The 23,507-nt window shown below is 38.7% G+C and overlaps 1 protein-coding gene across 1 annotated transcript; it reads right to left on the bottom strand.

Moving 5' to 3' along the window:
* Nucleotides 1-2,541: 2,541 nt before the first annotated feature.
* On the bottom strand, nucleotides 2,542-22,347 carry TSPAN3 (tetraspanin 3). Its single transcript, XM_080351333.1, has 7 exons — nucleotides 22,218-22,347; nucleotides 12,495-12,686; nucleotides 11,341-11,415; nucleotides 9,273-9,374; nucleotides 8,760-8,912; nucleotides 8,415-8,498; nucleotides 2,542-3,483 (listed from the first exon to the last, which is right to left on the bottom strand). The coding sequence occupies exons 1-7, from the start codon at nucleotides 22,278-22,280 to the stop codon at nucleotides 3,391-3,393; spliced, it is 762 nt and encodes a 253-aa protein (XP_080207459.1). The 5' UTR covers nucleotides 22,281-22,347; the 3' UTR covers nucleotides 2,542-3,390.
* Between the last annotated feature and the right edge of the window lie 1,160 nt (nucleotides 22,348-23,507).

Here is a 23,507-nt window from a genome sequence, read left to right as displayed (position 1 = left end):
CATTATAGTAAAGCTTCATGTAAGAGGAAAGAGTCCCAATGTGGGTAACTTAAAGCAGAAAACTTGCTTACCAGAGTTATTACTCAATAGACAGGACTATGCTGTTCAGATTTTTTCACTAATGCAGTTCCTTGTTCAACAGCAAAACGACCCCCACTCTAAGCTTAAAAAATAAACCAAAAAAAAAAAAAGCCACTCCCCCCCCCAAAAAAAACTAAACAAAACCCAAACAAAGCCCACAAACCAAAAGCTCATTGCAATGCAAACCTTGTAACACAGGTAAAGAAAACATTAAGGATGCAAACCTTGCTTAAACTATTCACGAATGAGTGAAGCAGAAAGGCATAAGGCTTCACTAGCTCACTAAAAGAGAAACAGTTTGTAACAGCATTCTCTTTCACCCACAGGGCAGAAATCCAGTCTCCTACTGTCATTTTTCTAAGCACATAAAGAGTTTGCTAAAACCAGGTTTTTATTAACAGCACCAAGCAGCGTGGATCCAGCACATGGGGGAATTCAGCCACATGACGAGTAGAAGCTCTTCTCGGACACAAACCAGGTTTTGTAAATATACATACTTCAGTTTTAGGAGAAATCAAGAGTTTTTATGTAAAAGCGAGAAATATTCCTCACATGGACAGCAAGCAGCTGAGCATACCAAGACATTTTAATACTAGTGCTTTCATATATTTACAATGGAGCAAGCTCTCCCTGTATATTCACCCAAATACAGTGCTGTTCTACTGCAGGTGAAGTTAGATGCTAAATAAGCCACAATTTCTACTGAAATAGGCACACAGAACAGCACTTCCGTGAATGGGTGCAACAAACTACATCTTCATTTTTTAGTCTGTAATGCACAGGAACAGCATCCTCCTGACAAGCAGAAGAATCTGCTTTGCTTTCATTTTTTAAAGCTTTTAACAGGACACAGGCACATGAACTAGAGAATTTTTCTCCAGAGTTACACTGGAACCAAAGATCGGATTCCAGAAGCGTGCCAGTTTGCAGTTCCAGAATTCTAAGCAAACCAGATTTATAGCCAATCCAAGGCTTTTAGTACTATGCTAACAATCAACATTAACCAAGCTAAACTATACTGAACTAGTAACAAATATTTAAGTTCTCTGACATCTGATCACCTTCAGAATTCCAGAAGTCTACATAACTAGAAGTGATGATATAGAAGGTGTGGTAGCAGAAATCAGTATTATCTCAAACCCTACATGAAAAATGGTGTATGCCCCCTTATCTGATTATGAATCCCACTGTTTGCACTAATCAGCACACAGTAACCCAAGCACATTTACAATATCAGGCCACTCAAAGACTAAGTAAAACCACTCAGCTCACAATACAACTGTATTCATGTCTGACTACTAAGGAGATACTACTTGTTCCCCATTTCAGCGAGTTATACAAAATGCAATGTATTAGACCCTCACAAACATATCCAATGCAAGAAGGCTACTGGTTCCTAGAAACAACTAATCCACAACAACTATAAGTTTGGTTGGGTTTTGTTTATATTATGTTTTATGTCAAAAAAGCTCTAAAATATTTACTGAGAAGATTCAGAAAAAGTTTCCACATTCCAGCCTTGTAGCTACCAAGAGCTGACTACTTTTTAAAGCATCCTCAGCTTTGTTCTGTGCAACACAGAAGTCCGTTTTAAAACCTCCCCTGGTCTGATTTGTACAAGCCAGGGTCATCTTGATCTTTTTAGTCTTGGATCTTACCAAGCATATCTACAATACACAATACCACATGATGCAGATAACCCTTAAATGTGTCAACACTTCTGATAGTACATTCTGTTAGCAAGTTTGCTACCACATCTGAAAAAAATTTAACGTCAGAGACTCAGGAAGCTTTTCAGGTTAAGCCCCATACTGTATGACAAATGAAAATCCAAGCCCAAAGGCATATCATCTGAAACTCACCTTTAGAAATTGATACAGAATTCCAAAAGTATACTTCTACAGTAGTGTAACAATTCTAAGAAACTTAAATCCACCCCAAGACATATTTGCCGTAACAACAGACTATGCATATTAGAACTACCTCTTCTTGAGTGATGTTTCTTTGGGTATTTGAGCACATTATGTTGAGGGCAGTTTGGCTGAGCATGTCTACTTTGCATCATAAAGTACATAAGCAACTGGTAGGAATTCTGAACCTTCGTGACTTCTGCAAAGAATGAGGCAACTGAAGCCATGGAATGCAGAGCAGTGACTAAGCATCTGAATAACACAAGACACATTAATGAATACTTAACATACAGCAGTTACAGTATGGCTATTCAACCCCCTCTGTTGAGAGGCAACAGATTCTTCATTAATTGTATTCATACAATGTTAACACCAAGTTCAACTAAGTTTTGTTCCTCTAGTATTGTTTCAAACAAAAAGAACAATCAAGCTTCCAAACCTTAAATACAGATCTGTTAAAATGAAGACACTTCAAAGCAGTACTTGCATACTAGAGCTTATGCTTCCAGCACACCAGGACTCCACTTGAACAAATACACTGGAATCTTAAACAGAAAACAAGACATGTTTACAGGGAGGATATACAGAGATTTATTTAATCGGGTTTACTATTTACAGTTGAGATAACTTCCACATACTACTTTGCTACTCTACATGGCTACATTGTTTCCAAACCAAGTCAAGATCTACAGTCTAACAGTTCACTCAACACATAAAACCGCTATTCATAGAAAAATGAAATATTTCATTATAGAACAGTAGTGCATACATTATAATCCTGAAAAGCCAGCTTATAGTTTAAACCACTAATGTTTGAAAGATTTGATCTCTGAAGGTCAAAACTGCAGTCACACGATCCTAATATTTTGGTTAGTCTTCTTTTATTTTTACATTTTTACATATAAAGTGTACTGGACTTCACTTAAGTGGTAAGGGGCAACTTTTTTTTTTTCTCAAATTAAATCCAGCCGGCTTCCTTTGTACAACTCTGGCCAAAACGTTTCATGTAGTGAAAGTTTAAGAAATCCTCTCTATATATTCAGGAATCAGCCAGTTAATGCTTAGAGGTAATCTACTAAAAGTAGGCACACATCCTTTGACTTTCATACCAACCAAATTCCACTTCACTTGCAAAAGGTTCTGAAATTAGAAAGTTTACTAGTATACTAAAACATTGAGATACATGAATAGCTGGCTAAAACAGTGAAAGTCACAGGTAATTATATGGGTGTGTGTAAAGCTGAGTTGTTTTGCCCGTCACCAGTGTACAGTACGGCTGTCCCATCTGTGAAAGGTGTGCTCTGACCAAGCTTAGAGCAAGAAAGCGATCGCAGTAGACCTGGCCCATCCACCTTCCACACAAGTGAGATAAGATTGAACTGCGTGTTCGCGTTCTCTTCTAGGCATAGGTTCCGCCGGTGATGAGAAGCTCGTAGGCAGGATCCCGACTCCTCCTACATAGTACTATACAGGCACACAACATGCCCAGAAGCTATGGAGGGAAAAAAGAAAACAAGCTGAGTACAAAGAAGGTACTTCAAGAGATTTAACCTCGGCACAGAAATTTTCAGCATGCGCAAGACTGTTATTGTCCATAAGGTAAAGAGCAACAAATGCATTGTTCTTGACAAAGCTTCATTTCCTGCTGCGAAAGTGAGGGCCGCAAACTCCAGCTTTGTTTTCTTGCAAGATTGTCTTGGATATCTTTAACAGAAGTTTTTTTGGGTCAGCAACTTGTATTCTGTCTCAATAATTCAGATAGAAGACACTACTAATTTTTAAATGAATGGTACAGACTTAGATACCGTATCTGGTATGAAAAATCAAAGTGAAATTCAAATGCATTAGCCTCTAATTGCTATGATGAGAAAGAACAAGACTTCAGAGTTTTATGTACCTATTTCACTGCTGAAATCTCAAGTGCTCAGTCTCTGAAAACATGTCATATTGGAAAGCTTAAGTCCAATGTGAATTATTCACTTTTAGACATTTTCCTGCTGTTAAAATTAACAGTAGCATGACTCTGCTGGCCAGTTCGCCAGGAATTTAGGGTATGATCACCCCATACACATTTACAAGACTTAAAACAAGGTGAATGTAATCAGGGATGTGGGGCATCATATTTTACAGAAGTCGCACATTTCTTGAAGGTAGAGTAAGAGCATACCTACTAAATAAAAAAAAAATAATCAAGTATAGCACTGTGTTCTATGGTCTACAATAACTGGCAATAGCTTCTAGTAGAGACTGTATTCATTTGGTCATATGCATGAAAGTTTATTCACAGATGCAAATATTTCAAGATGCTCCTGTCATAGCTCTGGATTATAAAGCATCATCCAGAAGGTAAGTTTCTTAAAATCAACACAGAACAAACTCAAAACACCCTTGAACAGAAAGCAAAACAGAATGAAATGGATGAGCAGATGACTAAATGTAAAGCTTCTTCACTGATACAGCAAAATCCCAGTGAAAAAAAACAGCAGTGGGACAAAAGGAGAATTACATTTAAAACAAAGTCTGATGCAAACATCACATGTGTAACAAGTTTTAAAACTAAATGATGGTACACACAATGTAGTACTTAAGTCTGATGGAAGACTGAAGAATGTTTTAAAAATCCTGAGGTTAAATAATCAGTGATTAAAAGAGTCAGGATGAAATTTTAGTATGATCTTTTAATTTCCTGGAAAGGAACAAGTTGTAAAGACTAATAATATCCTTTGTCTGGAATGTATTATCTGCTTTGGATCTACAGCAGAAACCAGCTCATATTCCAAAAAGCACATAGGGAGTAAGCTAGAGAATGGCACTTCAGACTGTTGGTAAAAACAGCACCTTTCTTCGCTTTCCATCAGTGCTCTGGTGGTTCCAGCCCACAGACTAACTCCCAAATATGTTACAGAATCACAGAATGGTTTGAGTTGGAAAGGACCATTAAAGGTCCTCTAGTCCAACAGTCATGCAGTGAGCAGAGACATCTTCAACTAGAACAGGTTGTTCGGGTTGTCATATTCATGGCAGACAAAGAGAAAAAACAATTACATGAGAGAATGACATGGACACAGCTCTTCTAAGTGAAGGAGGTAATATCCACAATTAAAAAAAACTTAAGTTGGACTTCTGAAATGAAGAGTTTATGGTAGTTGCCAGTGGCTACAGAACTCAGAAGAAGGCTCACAGCCTGCAACTACAAAAACACCTTTTTCCCTGTTCAAAATAAAGATAAAATGAAGAGAGCGCTGCAGAGGTACATCTCCTTTAGTCTTCTAATACAATTCATTCTAGTCATGTATGTCAAATAAATAAAAAGTTCCATCACATTTAGTTATTTACACAAAGATAATCCTGTTCAATGATTCACTTAAGACACTCAATCTATACAATTAGGTACTACAATAAGCCTACTGTAATCAACTTTTGAGTTACTCTTTAAGCCATTTATATTCCTTCGGAAACCACCAAGCATGTTCCTAGAATTCACTGTAAACACAGAAGTAACTCCCATATTTCAACTTTTGCTGCAGAAATTATTTATTATGTCATTAAAAAAATATGCTAGCATCTCTAAAACCTATTCCAAGGCATTTGATTCTGTTGCTTCACTTGCTACTTAGTAAACAAAAATATTTGAGAAGTCTGTGTTGAGGAAGTATCTACGCATCCCTCTCTAACTTTAGGAAAAGTTTAGACATCTCATATGGTCAGAAGGTTTAGCTTGTTTCGGATTTTTTTTAACTATTATTTTATTTTTAAATATGCCTCCTAGTAGTAACTAGATCCAATCTTCTACACTATTTTGCCTTTTTTTTTTTTTGTACAAAAAAAAGCTCACCGGCTATATACGCATATGCCAAGCTCATCATATTACAGACGCTCATTAACTACAAAAGCTACGTCTAAGAATGAACTCTGCAGCGAATCAAGCTGCACTTCTACTGCACTGCAATGCCTTTGCTCCCTCCAGTTTGCCTCCTACTTGTGAACAGTTCTGTGCTGTCACTGTGATTGAGATCAGGGAAGATCACCACAGTAACTGAAATATGAGCATCACAAAAATTGCTTCTATGCAGAAAAGACTAAGTTTTGCACAGATTCCAAGCCTTGCACAAATTCTCCTCCACTCAGTGTTTTCATTCTAAAGAAAGCACTGAAGGCTACATTTTTTGACCATAAGCTATCAGAGGTAATGAACTTTGGCAGGCCTTATTGCATAACATAGGAAATAACAATCAGCACAGGGTGGACTCCAGGCAGTGAGTACAGGAACAGTAGTAAAATTCACCAAAAGGTAAGAAAAACAAAATTACTCTAAGTTTCCAAGAAACGACCCAAGTTACAGGCCATTTCCTGAGGTTTACATTCTTATCTCCATTTCAATTAGCCCGCAGACTGCTTTGCTGAGGATCAGGCTAAGTACATACTTCAACTCTGTATTACAAGTAAGAGGATGTCACACCTTCTCTTTTAAGTTTCAGGAGATAAATAATACAACAGTTTGAATACTGTGTAGTATCAACTTGACTGAGTCATTTACAACCATTTGAACTGTGCAGCAAAGATACAAGAATATCACCTCTGAGAGACTGAAATGTGATTGCCACTCAGTAAATATTACTAGACAGAAATTCCAAGGGTATTTCCAACACTCTGTAGTCTATATTTATGCTATTCATTTTCTAAAAAGATATCAGATAGCTTGTTTTAACTTTAACCAAAAAGATTACAAAATACTATATTGCAGCACTTGCAAAGAAATTTCTCTGATGTTCTCTTTTTTTGCAACTATTTAGACAATATATACTTTCTGCCAATAGCTTGAAAACTGACATGCTGAGACAAATCAAAGGGCACAGAAGGGAGACAACTAACATGCTTGCCTAGAATTCTTGAGCCAGGACCAACAGAAGGATGCAAGCAGCCACATTTCCATTGCAAGCATGTATCAGCAATTCTGGCCCAATCCCACAGAGGATTATAACTGTGCTGCATTTTGGGGCAGACCCACGAATCAACCTGCAAACTCCAAAACTTGGAATAATGCCTCCTCCTGGGATTCAGCTCACCCAGCCTTGGAACACATTTTTTCATACATAAAAATCTGCCACAGTAATCATGGTTATGGTAAATCCATTCATTTACATTACACAAATATATTTCAGTGTTCAAGGCAAGTACTACTTTAACAGGTAAAGTTTTAAGAATGGCAAATAATAAGTATCTTCCTTCAGAAGATTCAGCACAGATCTCACCCACTTTAAAAGTTCCATAGCTGAAGTAATCTGGTTCTGGACAGTTCAACAGTATTACTGTATACAGTGTTACCTATGAGTATATCCTTATAGCATTAGAAGAGAAATTTAACCATATTTTCACAAGATTGTTCGCAAAAGCTCACCTTGAAACATAGAATCCAGCTCAAAAGCTATATTTGAAAATGGAAGTGCCTTAACAGCCTGATTCAAGATGTTACAATATTTTCTGAATTCAAATGCTATCAAGGGCATAAAAGTAACTTTGCTATTAGTTTTAAAGTTTCTTGAGATTCAGCATATGTATTACATTTCTCAGAAGCCATAACATTGGTATAGTCTGAAAATAACATGATTAATGTAATATGCCTACCAAATTGAAGAGCATTCAAAATTCCAATGTTATGGATTTGCTTAGAAGACAATCCTAATCTTTTATTAAAAAAAAACCTAAATAAATACTGAGATACATATCAGCCCATTTCCTCAGTTACTTTTTTTATGACGAGGGTAACTGTAACAATTAAGGTTCATGTGGGAGACAGCCTGCACTCAATTTAAGAAGGCAGGGTCTCCAGTTTAGAGTGGTTTTGTTTGTTTGTTTTTTCCCCTTAAGTCCAGAAACCAATAAATCTTGAAGACACAACACAAAGCTCAGTTGAACAAGAGCAGAGTACGCTATCAAAACCCCTGGTGCACCTCCTGGGTGCTCCTGACATTATTTGTATGCCATGAAGAATGGTTAAGTTGATGAACCTCTAAAATGTCATGAAGTATGAGATACCTGATACTGTGCAAATTCTTCAAGTGTTAAATACCATCTGGGCATGTTCACAATACTTGATACTTAGATAATTAGTTTTCAATAAATAATTTACCATCTACATTCTAGCAGATTATGGCATGTAACACTGTTTAGCTGTCTTCAAATCTAACAGAATATAAATCTACACAGCAGTATCTTCTAGACCATGCATGGTTGACAAGTTCTGTATTGAAGTCCTTCAGTCCTTCCAACTGATGTTCATTTATTCCCCAAACAAAGTAGGGTCTAAAGCTGTCATCATCCCGTGCATACTTGTAATAACCTGGACAGCAGTTTAGAATTTCATTTAAGCAGTTTAGAATTTCATTTAAGAACAAGTCTGCAGCTAATAGAACATTCTCTTACCTGAATAGCAGCAAATGCTAGTGCTGCCCAGATGACATACATCATGATCTCTTGAAGCTTCTTTACAACCAGAGCCTCGCATCCCTGAAACAAGTAGATTTCTTACACATCCATCTGGCAACCACGTGTAAACACACACCAAAAACACCCCACACCATCAAATACAGCAAAAAGATAATCCAAACACTGAAAAAGTCATTACTTAGTATATCACAGATTAAAATAAAGGAGAGGGGTTTTTTTTTCCTCCAGAAACCACATTTATTTCCTGTTAAAGCAAATACACCCAAGACTTCAGGCTCCCACTGAAAAGACACATAATTATCAGGAAAAGCACATAGCTACCTCAGAGTAAAGGTCCATCGGGCGGGTCAAACTGCCAGTACAATTGCTGAGGGTTGCTTTGCAACAGCTGAGCGGCACACTGTTATTTTTAGTTTGTTTGAACCAGACGGTATCCTCCCAGTCTGAATAGTTACGGATCCCACAGCAGCGCAACTGAAAAATCGTACAGGTGAAGAGCCAATGTGTTTATCAGTCAAAAAGTGTGATGAGACAGCAATTCTAATTGCAACACCAAGAACAAAAGCATATTAGGATTATGTTCTACTGTGGAAAAATACATAAGCACTAAATACTTGAATCCAAACACAGCCAACTACACAAAATGCATCTCCCCATCAGCAACATCATAAGTCTATTAATTTTAACCAAGGTAAGCTATTTATTGACCAATCAGCTGTTTCCTAGATTTGTCAGAATGGAGGAAGATATACTACACAAGTGGCAGAGCAACACAACATCTGTGTTTTAAGGACACAAAGGCCTGAAGAGTTCCCACGTGTCTCGCCATCTCACCTGCCTCTGTACATAGTCAATAGCACGACTGGCTGCATCAGGATTTGTCCCATTGTATCCATTGTATACTTTCCGAATGCTGTGATTAACTTCATCCTCCACCTGTGAAATATTAGCAAAGCATCTGCATTAGCACATCAACAGGAGTAGTACACATCTAGGTAAAATTATTTCACTTCTAATTACAGTAGTTCAGGAAACCAAGGAAACACTATCATCTGAAATTTGCATAATTTCATGGTACAGCTTTTTAAAATTCTAACTTGACTTTCACAAAGATGTTGCTAGATGGCAGCTAACGGATGAGAAAAAGAAAAAGAGAAAGCAGCTAAGATTTCACACAAAGCAGCTTTGCAATGTAGCTCAGAAAGGAAATTGCTTTTTTGACAACACTGCAGCAGACATTCCATGAAGTTAAGGGCTCTGTGAGAGCATGTATTCACCTTTCCACTTCCTACTCCTCCTTCAAAGTTCCAAACCAAACCTCGCATAACCATCTGGGCCAACTTGTTCCCTTTTGGACCACAAGGATATGAGTAAGTAATACTACCTGTTCTTCCATTCTCACTAAGGCACAGGTAAATTCTCAAATATGAGGTCTTCTAGCTGACTGTTCTACCCTACAGTGACCAAGCTCTCTTTTCAGTCCCAGTCCCCCCACACTTGGTGAGAAATGCTGACGGCAGTACACTGTACATAGCAACGCTTACTGGAATAGCTCCTAAAGCTACTGCGAATGAGTCAAGCTGCTAAAGATGCTGTCAAGCATGGGCTAGAAATGGATGCCACCCAAGAATCAACACTTGTCCCCCAAAAAGGTGTCTTATAATGCCCATTTTGGAGAGAATCTTACTAGGACCTTTTAAGTAATGTCTTTCACTGCAAACTATTACTTAAATGCACAGAAAGTTTGGTGTAGCTAAACACTTGTACAGTAGTAAGATTAGCTCTGAATTGATTCTTCTCATCATATTCAACAGAAATTATGTGCAAGGAACATAATCTTAGGGATGAGCATTAATTAAGCATGCATATTCTTTAGATTTGCAAGTTACAACAGGAAGGTCTTGGACACACATCAAACCCTTAAATGCTTGAAGGGAAGAGTTTTCTGCAGCAGTTCTACAAGCTTCATTCCCCCCACTCAAGAATGCTGGTTGTCTTTATAAGTAAATCTGTATCAAGACTGATACAAATAAAAGTCAATTTAGCCTGCAAAGGTAACTCGTTTCAGACTAGTTTAAAATCAATTGTTTGATGATTTAACTAAATGTGGTCTACAACTCTGATTTGTATAATAAGGCAGCTGTTCAATTTGTCATATAGGTTTTAAAACACTTTCAGTGCTTGGTTGTATAGCATTTGGCTTATGGTTCAATAAGGGAAACATTAGGCCTGAAAGACATGCAAATTACATGAAATGCAAACAGAAATCACTAGCTCTACCTAATTGGCAGGTTTTCTGAAAAATGAAGAGAGTTAACTACTTCACACAGGGCAAAAAAGCCAGTTAGTCCTTAACCAACTGACAACCTGTTTAATCCCTACTGCCATTAAACAGTGGGAAAAGTCAATTTCTTTAGCCATAACCCTTGTCAACAACTTGTATGAAGCCAGGCAGTATAGATTAACATATACAATCTATTTGATTTTATTATTATGCAGTGTTGGTTTGTATACCAAAACAAAAGACAACATTTAAGTTATTGCATATCAAAACAATATGCCCTGTGTTCAAATATTGTGTAACCTAAATCATTCACAATCTCAAAGCATAAATAAATTAGAAGGCCATCTGGAAAACAGAAAGGTACCAACTACACAACTCCCCTCTACTGTTCAACTGCTAATGATAGATTCCAGCTATTTTTTTTTGCCTCTGAGAAAACTTTCTGCTTTGCTTTGAAGCATTTTAAGATACTGGTATCTCAAATTAACCCACTTACAGGTTTGGTTTTATTCCTTTAAAAAATACCCATGAACAGCTCTACAGAATTGAATACAGTAGAGACTACATCTCTGTATTTTGTTCACAAGAAAACATTTACTGAAACTGAGTAGTTATTACCTTTGCTCTGTAGATGTATCCAAGAACCACCACCACAACTTCAGTGACAAAAACCAAGAGCAGGATGATCACAAACTGTAAAATACAATCAAGAGTGTTTGTGCAAATAGTTTTACCCATTTACTTTCTGAAATTCTCTATATAGATTTTGCTATTTAAAGGAATTTTTCACCCAAGGTTTTGATTTATCAGACAACTTAAAGTAGGCAGTGAAGTAGATCGAATGAGCCCCAAATTAACTTCATTCAAGAAACTAGTGTTCATAGCTTCACCGACTAATAAGAAGCTTCCCAGACAGGCAAGTGCTGATCAAGAGGACTCAAAGCACTGTACTGGAGCGCTTTAATCAAGTGTTTCTGTCGATTTTCTTTCTGTTAGATAAACAGAAATGTCACATCAAAGAAGCTACTTAGGCTTTTACTAAGAGTGGTAGATGAACTAAGAAAATGTTTCTTCAGGTTAAGCCCTGTAAGAACTGACAGAGATGGCAAGCTATGCATTTGTCCTGGTATATTATAGATCACATGTAAAATAAACTGCTAAAGTAGTCTAGTAGTCACAGTATCTAACCAAAAAAATCCCCATGGGGACAGTTTAAAAACTGACCTCTCTTCTCTCCTACCTAATCATCAAGTAGAAATTAGAGCTAAAATGCATAGAAACACATGGCATAAGATGCTGCAAACAAAGTGTCCAAATTAAGCCAAACAGAAAAAATATGTAGGCATCATAAAACCCCTCAGTTAACCTTGATGCAGGATACTTAAAACAAGAAGGCTTCTGGCTCAAGATTCTCTGTCCAATTTCAGCTTTTCAACCAGAAGAGATAAAAGTGAGATTTAAAGACTGTAATGACTTAATGATATGTTTTTAAAATTTTTTAAATTTAAATTTAATTTTTTTAAATGAGATGACCACAGTTCTAAAAAAGCTACAACTGAGGAACCTTCTGCTGCTGGAACTGCCTAATTTAACACTATCATACAGAACACTGAAGTACGATGATCTTAACAAAATAAAAAGGGAAAACATTCAAGGCCATGAAATAAGATTAGAACAAACTTCTAAAAATATATATTTTGGAAGTCTATTAAAAGGGAAGGTGCCAGGCATACAACAGGCAAACACCATCAAAGAAAAACTCCACAACTTACCGTAGCAAGTCCACAGCGACTTTCTCGAATTGTGGCACAGCACCCAATAAGCCCAATAATAAAAAGAAGCGTTCCCACAGCTATGATAACAACTGCTGGAATTAGCGTGTAGACATCTTCGAAGAAGTGATCATAGTCATCATATGTGATGAACACGTAGGCTCCCACATAGCACAGTATGCCTGCTGCTGCCTACAATAGACAAAAGAACACATTATGTTTCTTTGAACACCAAACCCTCCTTTCAGCAAGCCTACTTTGCAACAATTATTTAATAAAACATGATAAGGTAGTCATCCTCAGAAATTACATCCTCCTAATTTAGACATCTTTGCTCGCTTATAGCACATGTTTATTAGGAACATCTCAAATGGAGGCCAGCCAGTAGTTTTCAAATTACATTTAATCTGGACAGATTAAGTTTTGAGTACATTGTAGAAGTCTTCTGAGGCGCACAGTAAAATAGCGAGGGTAACCATGCTATGAACACCAAAATCTCGCTCCTTGTTCTCAAATACTTCCTTCCCATGCGGTGAACTAAACTTTTGACATAGTCTAACATTCACAGTACTCGTTCTCATACTTTAGAGAACAGAATTCCAGCCCATCCAAGCAGCAAGTTATTTGCTATTCAACAGCAATTCAGAACATGTATGCAATTCTTTTATCCGCCATTATTTACCTCCTAATATTTATTATTCCATTTTGATTCTGATTAATAGCTATGATTTAATGTTAGAGAAGAATAGATTGCAAACTTTAACCTCTGCTAGGGAAAAATGAACTGCTAGAAACAACCACCTTTTTGAAGCGTCCACAGCACTAGAAAATCTTATTATAACCAACTAAGCAGGTAGCCACAAACATAGAACACCAATTATTACAAGACAGAACCAGATATCTGGTGAGACACAGTACAAAACTTTCCAGTTTTTAAAAGGTATATTCTCAGAAGGATCATTGTAGAAAATGGTCTGTATTTAACAAAGAAGCAAAAAAAACCCACCCAAAAACCAAACTCACTTAAAAGTTACTGCAAATAAGACCTGTAGGATGGATCCGCCACTATATGGATTTAAAACACTAAGACAACTCATTTATAGCAATCTGATATGACCTTACCTCCCTTACAGCTATAGGGATCCCAACACAACAACACCTTCATTAACTTTAAGCTGAGCAGACTTAGTGAAGGACTGACAGCTATTGCTTGACAAGCCAGCTAACACACTTTTATTTCAAAGTAAAAGGGCCTTATCAATCTTTGCTTTACAAATGCCTTTCATAACTGTCTTCACACTTGCTGTAGAATGAAAAAGTCTTGCTATATATTAAAGTGAAGCATTTGTATTCAATTGATTTGCAATGACAGACAATATAATTTTTAGAATGCCATGACACACTTTTCTCATGTCCCAATACAAAGGCTAAGCTCTATCAATCCACTCAGGAGATGCAACTATGCTATGATCTGGAACATTTCATTTTGCTGTAAAGGGTGCTGTCCCCATTACAATCCAATCCATACCCTGGACACACAAGTTCACCCAACTGGAACATTACACACTTCAGTTCTATTTGGGCAAGAACACTGCAGGCTGCCTCCAGCCTCCTTTCCCACTCTGTGGCCTTTTAACTACCCCTGCCCCTGCACTGCCAAGATGAGAATGGACAGACACATATATTGTTAGTACCAGTAGCTATAATACTACAAGTCTGGGTCATGTTACTGTAGAATTAAAGAATTCATGAATAATTTAGGCCAGGAGGGACCTCAGGAGACCATTTAGTCCAATTTCCTGCTCTAAGCAGGGCAAAAAATGAATTCAGACCAGGTTGCTCAAGGCTTTGTCCAACGTCTTCAAAATCTATGGATGGAGATTCCACAAACTCCCTGGACATCCTGCTCAATGTGGCACAGAGCAGGACAAGCCATAAGAAGACGGGCCCATTGTATTTCAGCACTGTTCGCTACTATATACAAAAAGTACTGCAATACTACTGCAACTATTTCCTATAAAACAATACTGCATAAACACTATAGAATAATACTTTACATATGGAATATCCCCTGCAGCACTTTGTTATAAAACACTATGTCAAAGAAAAAGGTATTAAGAGGCAGCTCAAAAGTATCATCAGTTCAGTGTGAATCTGAGCAATCTATTTCACCTCCCTGACTCTCTTTCTGCAGTGAAGGTGTGTACTCCACAGGAATCTTAAAAGCATCCAGAAGGTTCATATTCATTCAATAAAAGGTGCTACGTAGACACAACAGCAGTGAAACTGAAAATTCAGTAACAGTCACAGACCAACAGCAAGACATCTTCTCCAGACAGGAAAATCCAAAGTGAACAAGCTACAACAAAATCGCCCCTTTGCACAAAAGATGTTGAAATGCTAATCCAACTATACAAATCCTGCCATGTTAGGTACAATATGGCAAAATGCAGACATACAATTTTTGTACACAAAGCAAAGATTCAAAGTAGTGTCATTGAACAATGGAATTACATTAACTGTTGCCTAGCAATGAAGCGTGTGAATGACAGGACAGTGATGTAATCTCTCATTTCTAAGAACTAAAATGCTTGTTAGATATATGCTATGTTGCAAGGTGGCAGATGAAGAACACAGCTGTGGTTGGCATCAGGCATAGAAAGTATACCACAGAACTGAAATTAGAATCCCTTTGTCCTTCTCTGTTGTGAGGAATTTAAGTGGCTTCCTTTTCTAAGAAAAATCTGGTTCATAAACAGCATGAGGACATATATTTGAAACAAAAAAATAAGCTTAACCTTTGAAAAACTGTCTACAGGTGTTAGCTTTCCTCTCCTACTTCAAGCAGCATACATAGTTTAAGAAATTTTGCTCTTCCAATACTATGCCAGATGAGTCTGACTAGTGTAGAGATTAAATATTGTCTCAAAAACTAAGAAGAGTCACACTCTGGGCTTGTTATAAAAATTAATATTTTGTAATGACTACTGGAAAGGCAGATTTTTCCTTGGACTTTTCAGATTAAAGCAGCCTGGTCTGAAGACTTCACTAAATCCTTTCCACACCTGGTACTATAATGACTAACCAGCCATGACAGCATTTGGCCTTAGGTTTTGCTTCTACAAGAGGCTGTGGAACTGGTGTTTCTATGGAAGAAACTACAGAATTTTGGGCACAGTAGTGTGCATTCATATGTCTATAAACTTTGCACTAGAACAATGAGGAAGCTGAAGATAAAGACATCGCCTCTACTTGATGCAGTGACCATATCCTGAAAAATTTGCTATTTCTTCCTCAGAATCACTTCAACAAATAATTTTCAGGGGGGTAGGGGACTGGCAGAAGTCATGAAAGCCAAGGTACCTGCTGGAGTTTCCACAAGTTTTAAAAGCTATGAAGTTTAACACTTCCTTCCTGTGTATCATAGTTTAATGCTATTTTTGTACAGGTATAATACCTAGTCTCTCACAGAACAATGAAAACAGCAACACTACCCAGTTAGTTTACAGGAAAACAAGTCTCAAATGCCTTCCCTTTTCCTCTCACAGCACAACCACGGGATGCTTAGTGTTTTCTTCAGCCTGCTCTAAACCAGAGAGGTCTCTAAATCAGCATTTTAGTTGGGATTAGGAAAGTGCTTTTGAAGCAAATATTTTTGCTCCTCTTCTGGTAATTTTCACTTACAACTTTCTGGATGCATCATTGAATAGTCTTATGAGTGTACAATAGGACTCACTTTGTGTGAAACCAAACCAGAAGATGAGCGCATTTACTGTGCTAGCTGCTCATAGGTGTTCAGTCCATGGGACCTTTCTCCCTCCCCACAACACAGTACTTTTAACATCTGGTCCTCAGCACAACCAAGTTTTATTCCCCCTCCATAGTACCATGTTATATGTTAATGTAAATAAAGCATAAATACTGTGACAACATATAAATAGCTAGTTTTACCTATACAAAGTATGCAATCTACATTGATCCATGCTGTGCCAGTTAAATGCACATATATTACCTGCTGCAACTCAAGAATAAAGTAGAACATGTGCTTTTAAAAAGAAAAAAAAAATTAACCCCCAAAATAATACCTTGCACTTAAATCACTTGCTTCTCTAAAAGGGAATAATCCAGAAAAATTGAAACCTGTATCACAAGTAAAGACATGAGGATAGCTTTTTTTAAAAAACGCACAAAATAATCCAAATCTCAATACTTATTATCCTGTAGAATAAACAATAAATCTACGGAAGTTCAAACTTGCTCAAGTCAAAGACATTGGATAAAAAGCTACTACATTTACAATCACGCATTTACTATCAATAAATGGAAGCCAAATATATGAACTGCTCACAGTTCAAATAAGTCTTTGATAAACAGGGATTGAAGAAAGAATTCTCGAACTTAATCTGCTCAAGGCTCTGAATAGAGATGGCAGCAGCTCCTGAATCCATGCCAGGTCACATGTGTGCTCCAGGGAGGTGACTGGTTATTCAGCATTCACACATCCTTTTAGAGTTGTTTGCATCCAATTTGTAGTACTGAATCTAAAGTGCCATACTCAGATGAATTAAGCTTTAAAAAAGACTGCCCAGACAAGTATACTCAATGAAGACAGTTTGTTGGAGAAGGCTTGAACAATTAGGCATCCCTTTCATCAGAAGAAAAATTTAAAAATATGTAGATCTCTTATCATTCAGAAAAAGCTTGACATTATTGCTTTGGCATGGGCTTTTAAGGATTTTTAGAAGTCAAACAAGCATGCAAAAAACTGGAGATCTAATGACACAATTACATAGGCAATTATAAATGTCACTCAAAGCATGTATGTTTGTTTGGGGGTTTTTGTTTGTTTCCTTAAGTAGGCTGCAAACACACACCAAGTTTTCAGTAATGCTCACCTACTGCAGCAGTTTGAGAGCTAAAAGATGATGATGACTGGGAAGTACGATATTTAAACTACTTGTTCTGTTGATCATTTATTTATCAACCACCAACACGGCAGCTCCATTTACAAACTAATGCTACCTCATAGTACCCTACTAATGTTGCTCCCAAACAGGTCTGATGAAAACTGGTCCAAAGACTTGTATCTTGACAAAGTATTGTCTTTCATGTTCCTTTGCTGTTTACCTTGCTATTTCATTCCACTTTGTAACATAGGTAGAAATATTCCAAAGGGTTATAAAACAAAGGCATGTAGAATTCAAGTAAGCCAGACGGCTTTGCCTATACTAGCCAAATTCAATTCTGTAACACTACACATAAAAGCCTCAAATTCAAATGCTTTTGCAACTAAAGCAAAAGGCTGAGCTAGGCTGCTTTTGCATTGGCATTATATATTGTGAGCATCACCAATTGCAAGAGGCAGTGCACCTGCAGACTGAATATTTCTTTTTAACTGGAAGAGATGCTAACAATATAGCTGCTCTTTTACAATTATTGAGTCATGGGGGCTGTAACGTGATCTGGTGCTCCACTGTTTCCAGATTCCTTGCCCTCCACAAGAACAATGATGCTACCAAGTTTCACCAGGTAAAGTGATACTGCAAATTCCATGTACTACTCAAGGATATCACATTAGCTCTGCAAGTTGTTTTTGCTTCTGTTGTCTATTAGCTCTACTTTTGAGTGCAAAACCAGCTGCAAAAAATTCTGAAAGATCTTGGGCAAAGAGTCAAAACTCATGCCGTAAAGAAACATAAATGATACCACCATATCACTTAAAACCAAATCGAAGGCTTACTAAGAATGAGGGCCTGGCCCATGTTTGATACCTGAAAATTCATGTCCAGATAGTGCAAGGAAAAAAAAAAAAAAAAAAAAAATCAATCAATCAATAAATCACTCACAGTGGTCACAACACTTAATGAGTTTTAAATATTAACTTAGGTAAAAGTAATTTCTTTAAGCATAGGATTCCAAACCATTACACAGTCCTGCAAATCCTTACTATAGCAGCACAAGCACAAAACATTTGACTTCCACATCCAGAAGCCAACGTCCTTCAAGACAAAAAAGGCTTCAGTCAAGTAATCCCTGACAGGCAGCTTTTGGGATTGTCTGTCAATTATAGTCTTTGATCATCAAAAACTCTTGGGAAGTTTCTTCATTATCCCAGCTTTTAAAGTCCAGATCTGAGACAATTCCCCTTCTCCCTGTAAAACAGGGAGGCTTATTCCTACTTTTAAGAGGAAGTAAGGTCTACTTTTCTACTTTTTCTTTCTGCTGCTAAATTTCAATGACTTTTCCTGTTGCTGCATTTTCTTTCTTCTTCTCTATCAGAAACTCAAAACACACTACATACACATTGATAGCTACAGCTCTTTTTAAGGACAGCACAGCGAGTTCCCCTAAGATAATACTAGATAATTTCTGATACTATGGTTACTGTGGTGAGCATGCGTAAGTTGCAAAGCAAGCAGAGACCTATAGAAAGCATTCCTGCTGTAAAGAACTGAAGCCTTGAGATTTCTCTAACTAATCACACACAAAAATATTATAGTAGCTTAGTCAAATGAACTGTAAAAGTAATGATTTAAAGTCAGTTTAATTGCAAGAGCAAGTTAAGAAGTTCGTTTGCAACTACTGAGTTAAAAGTATCGTAGGAACAGAATTCACTCTTTTTCTGAAGGAGCAGGACAGAAAGATGTATATCATGCTACTACTGATGATTACCACTCAACATGCCATTTTGCTGCAGTACTTTGTTTTTAAAGCAGTATGTGTGTCTACAGTATAAGTAGATACTTGACACCCCTGCAAATACAACTTAGCTGAAGTGTCAAAGTACTACAGCAAAAACTTGGGAAGCTGCATAAAAACCATCCAGCTTTCTATATGATAACCTAGCACCTGTTCTGCTGTGAGAAGAAGATAGTTTCCACAGTCCATTTTCTTTAAAAGAAAAATCAAAATCCTGTGGTATTTAGGAACACTCAGGAATGTACAGTTAATATAGAGAATTTAACAGGACGTGAGAGAAGTTTTCACGAGGCCAAACAGAAACAAGATGACTTTTACAGTGTCAACCAGAAAATTTAATAGGTAGCAGAAGACTTTTTGAAAAGAGATGAACTTGTAGAATCACTGACAAACGGAGCAAAGTGCACGTTATTAAAGTCAGCAGCCATGGATGATGGCGGGGGTATGGCTATGAACTGTCAGCAAGCCTGATCTGCCTTTTTCAAAAGGCTTAGAAGAATTTTTTAAAAAAAGAAGTTACATCTTAGATTACAGAGTATAACAAAAACATCTCTGCTTTTTCTTCAGCAGTAGAAGTGACAATTTTCTGAACATTTCACATTCATATGACAGCTACCAAAGCACTCTGAACATTCACATCCTCCCACTAATAAGAGAGCCATGGTTGTGGGGAAGGGGAAAGTTATAATTCACTTTGATCAGCTATTCTTGCAGACTTTTGATACCAAACTACACAGAAGCACCTGCTGTTACTACAGATGACCATGAAGATCATAATACATAAGATTTATATACGATACCCTGTAGAGACACATTAAATTTATAAAAGCAATTAAAGCAAGTTTCATGGTTACTTGGCAATAGATTACTGCCTGTAATTTGTCAAGTATCAGTGAAAATCTGGATGATCCAATTGTCAGAACTGGAACTACACCTGAATGACACAAGCAAAAGATTCCTGAAACAGTACAGAAGCAACTACACTGTCAACTACATGGGCACCAAACATTAACATACACAGTCAACTCAGTTAACAAGCAAAACACGACAGATCAAGAGTTGGAATTCTTCTCTTTTGCTATTTAAAAAAATGAAGATGTATGTTTGATCAAAGTATGTTGTTTCCTATTTTTATGCTATAGCTTGCTAAAGAGAGGACAGACTTTTGTAATTCTCACTTTTAGAAAGCCTGCCTCATTCTACATGCAGCTGATGAGCAGCAAGATTGTTCCAGCACAAGCAACCCGGTTACCTATCTGTCAAAAAGCTATCAGCACAAGTTGACTTCTTAGGCTGGAAACGGTTTACAGAATACAAAATTAGTGATGTTTCAATTTTACATGATCTACATCCTATGTAAATACAATTTATTTAAAATTAGGTCAAGTTTGTCACAAAAAAGGTCATAAAAAACTGAAGTGCTAGATTCAGTATTACACAAAATAACTTTGTACCCACCACTGTTTAAACTGAATAACTGCAAACTTCAACATGCAATTAAACTACTAAATCCAGCAAAAAACAAAAAAATACCTTTTCAAAATATAAAATATGAAAACTACCACTGAGCCTTCTGGGTAGGGAAGAAATTGCATATACATATTCTGTTCATTTATCCAGAGCAGAACCTAATGTGTATCAGCAACTGAAGAAAAATCTACTTAAAGACGCCAGCAAGAATGCAACTTGCAACACCTACATGTCCAGTCAAAAACTTAAGCCTGACGTACCAGCTATGAAGTAGCTTTTTAATGCCATTTGTAACTATGTGTGTAACAAAAAGCCACACCCAACAAAGCAGATTCCAAACAAACAGCTGTACTAAAAGGTTGATTTAACTCCCTCATACTTCAAAGTCCCAATTAGATTCCACACAGAAAGTCAAATATGCCTCACATTTACTGCTCACCTCTCTGAACAGTTGTACATACAAATGCTAGCAAGGCTGCACAGATTTGCATTTTCTCTGACCATGTTCCATTTTAGGTGCTCATGAGAGGCATTCCTTTGTAAAAATTTAGACATGTATCCTGTAACATTTGTTAAATTTCATACAGCTTTCAATACTAAATGATGTAGCTATATATAGCTACATTTTAATGTTCTAATATCTTGTTACCTACTATTACTTTTTCAAAGTTGAAACCTTTGAACAGCTGGGACAACAGATCTTCTGTTGCTGGAGCTGGGATTAGAGGATGAGAAATTCAGTAGCTAAATGCAGAAAAGGAATCCTTGAAGCCTACAGCATATTCCTTCATCTCAGTTATTGTTACATTGTTTTGACAGGCCAATTACTACAGTGAATATAATGCCAAGCTACAGCCTGCATGTCCATCGTGAGAAAGGTCACTTAGAGCAACCTGCTGTTCCCCCAGCCCAGGTGAGCTTTGTCTTGGAGTCAGCACAACTATAGTTGCGGCAGGTTTATGCAATACAACTGTGGCTACTGACTTGTTTCTGAACTATTAAGTTTTATACATCTATCTTAATTTTGTGTTAAATATACGAGGAACAAAAGCTGCTCCATACATACCACTAAGTATCTGGACAGACAGCCCTAAAGTAGAAGACCAAAATCTTGACGGCCATAAAAGCTCTACAAAAATTGAACTGGCAGAGACCTGGAAACCTCAATACTGCATCTCAAGCTGTATTCGATTACACAAGCGCCTCTACCTCAAGACCTCCAACGCTCGTTAAACCCTCACTGCCAAGCTACCGAGGCAACCGATTCACCTCCATCCACCTCCCAACTTGGGGGGCGAACTGAGAGGGAGGGGGCTGGGCCCGCCGCTACCAGTCAGGCCCCGCCAAGGGGCACAAGGCGCCCGTTAAACAGAAAACGTTTAAACACCGGCGAGGCGGCGCGGGGAGCCTCCAGCCGCTGCCGTACGCGCCAGAGCAGCGCCCAGCGGCGCCCTCAGGGCCCGGCCTCCCGCCGCGGCCTGCCCAGGCCCTCCCCTCAGCGCTGAGGGACAGGCAGCCCCTCGCCCGGCGACCCCGACCCTCCCGTGGGCTCACCCAGAAGATGAGGTTCAGGAAGACCAGGACGGTTTTGGAGGAGGTGATGCCGCACTGCCCCATGGCGCCCGCCGCCCCTCAGCCTCCGGCCGCTCCGCTCCCTCCGCTCCGCCACCGGCCCCGCCCCACGTGACCCAGGCGGCGGCGCGGCGAGCCTAAGATGGCGGCCGCTCGCGTCACGTGAGAAGAGGGGGCGGAGGAACCTAAGATGGCGAACCGCTCCCCCTTAAAGGAGCCGCCGCGTGCCTCCCTGAGGGGCGGCTGCGAAGGCGCGCGCGGTTCGAAGGGGTTTCCCGCCCGCCCCTCAGGAGCGGGACGCGGCTCGTCGGTCGTCAGCCCCGGGCAGCACTCCTGCCCTCAGAGATCCCCGTCCCGCTGCCACTGACCGCTCTTAGTAGACGTTTAGACTGTGAGGGAGCAGGAAACCTCACGCAATTGCCGTCTGGGGGGTGGTTTGATGAAAGCATTTGGAGCCCTCGGGGCGGTGTCGGGCAGGGGTGAGGCCACAAAAAAGCAGCCGCCCACGAGCTGGGTCTCTTTAGTCTGGAGGAGACTGAGGGGTGACCTCATTAATGTTTATAAATATCTAAAGGGTGAGTGTCAGGAGGATGGAGCCAGGCTCTTCTCAGTGACAACCAATGATAGGACAAGGGGCAATGAGTACAAACTGGAATACAAGAGGTTCCACTTAAATCTGAGAAGAAACTTGTTGGGGGTGAGGGTGTCAGAGCCTGGCCCAGGCTGCCCAGGGGGTTGTGGAGTCTCCTTCTGTGCAGACATTCCAACCCGCCTGGACACCTTCCTGTGTAACCTCATCTGGGTGTTCCTGCTCCATGGGGGGATTGCACTGGATGAGCTTTCCAGGGCCCTTCAACCCCTGACATTGTGTGATTCTGTGAAATGACGGCAGTGTGGGTCTCACTGGGCAGGTTGCCTTGTTGAGCTGCTGCCAGCAAAGCGTATACAGGTGGTGCATGGTGTTGGACTGAGACGAGATCTCTGGGTGCACGAATGGATTTTAAGGCAGAAGCTGAACCTTGTTCACAGTGACTACATTATCTGTGCACCAGGCATGGCAGGCAGGGAGAACAAATGTTTAATGAGAACGATGTGCATCTATCTTACAATTGGGACATTTGTCTAGCACCAGAAAAAACACTTCCAGTGAAGCAGAAGAGCATGGCCCTTGTTGCAAAACCCAACAAACAGTGAGGAAAGCGCAAGTGTTGGTAATTGTTAGAATATTTTGGATGCATCCAAATGAGGGTAGGATTTGCCAGAGAAGAACAA

The sequence above is a fragment of the Nesoenas mayeri genome (assembly GCF_963082525.1).
Source record: "Nesoenas mayeri genome assembly, chromosome: 11".
Classification (NCBI taxonomy): Eukaryota; Metazoa; Chordata; class Aves; order Columbiformes; family Columbidae; genus Nesoenas; species Nesoenas mayeri.
This window is presented reverse-complemented; position numbering and strand designations above follow the sequence as displayed.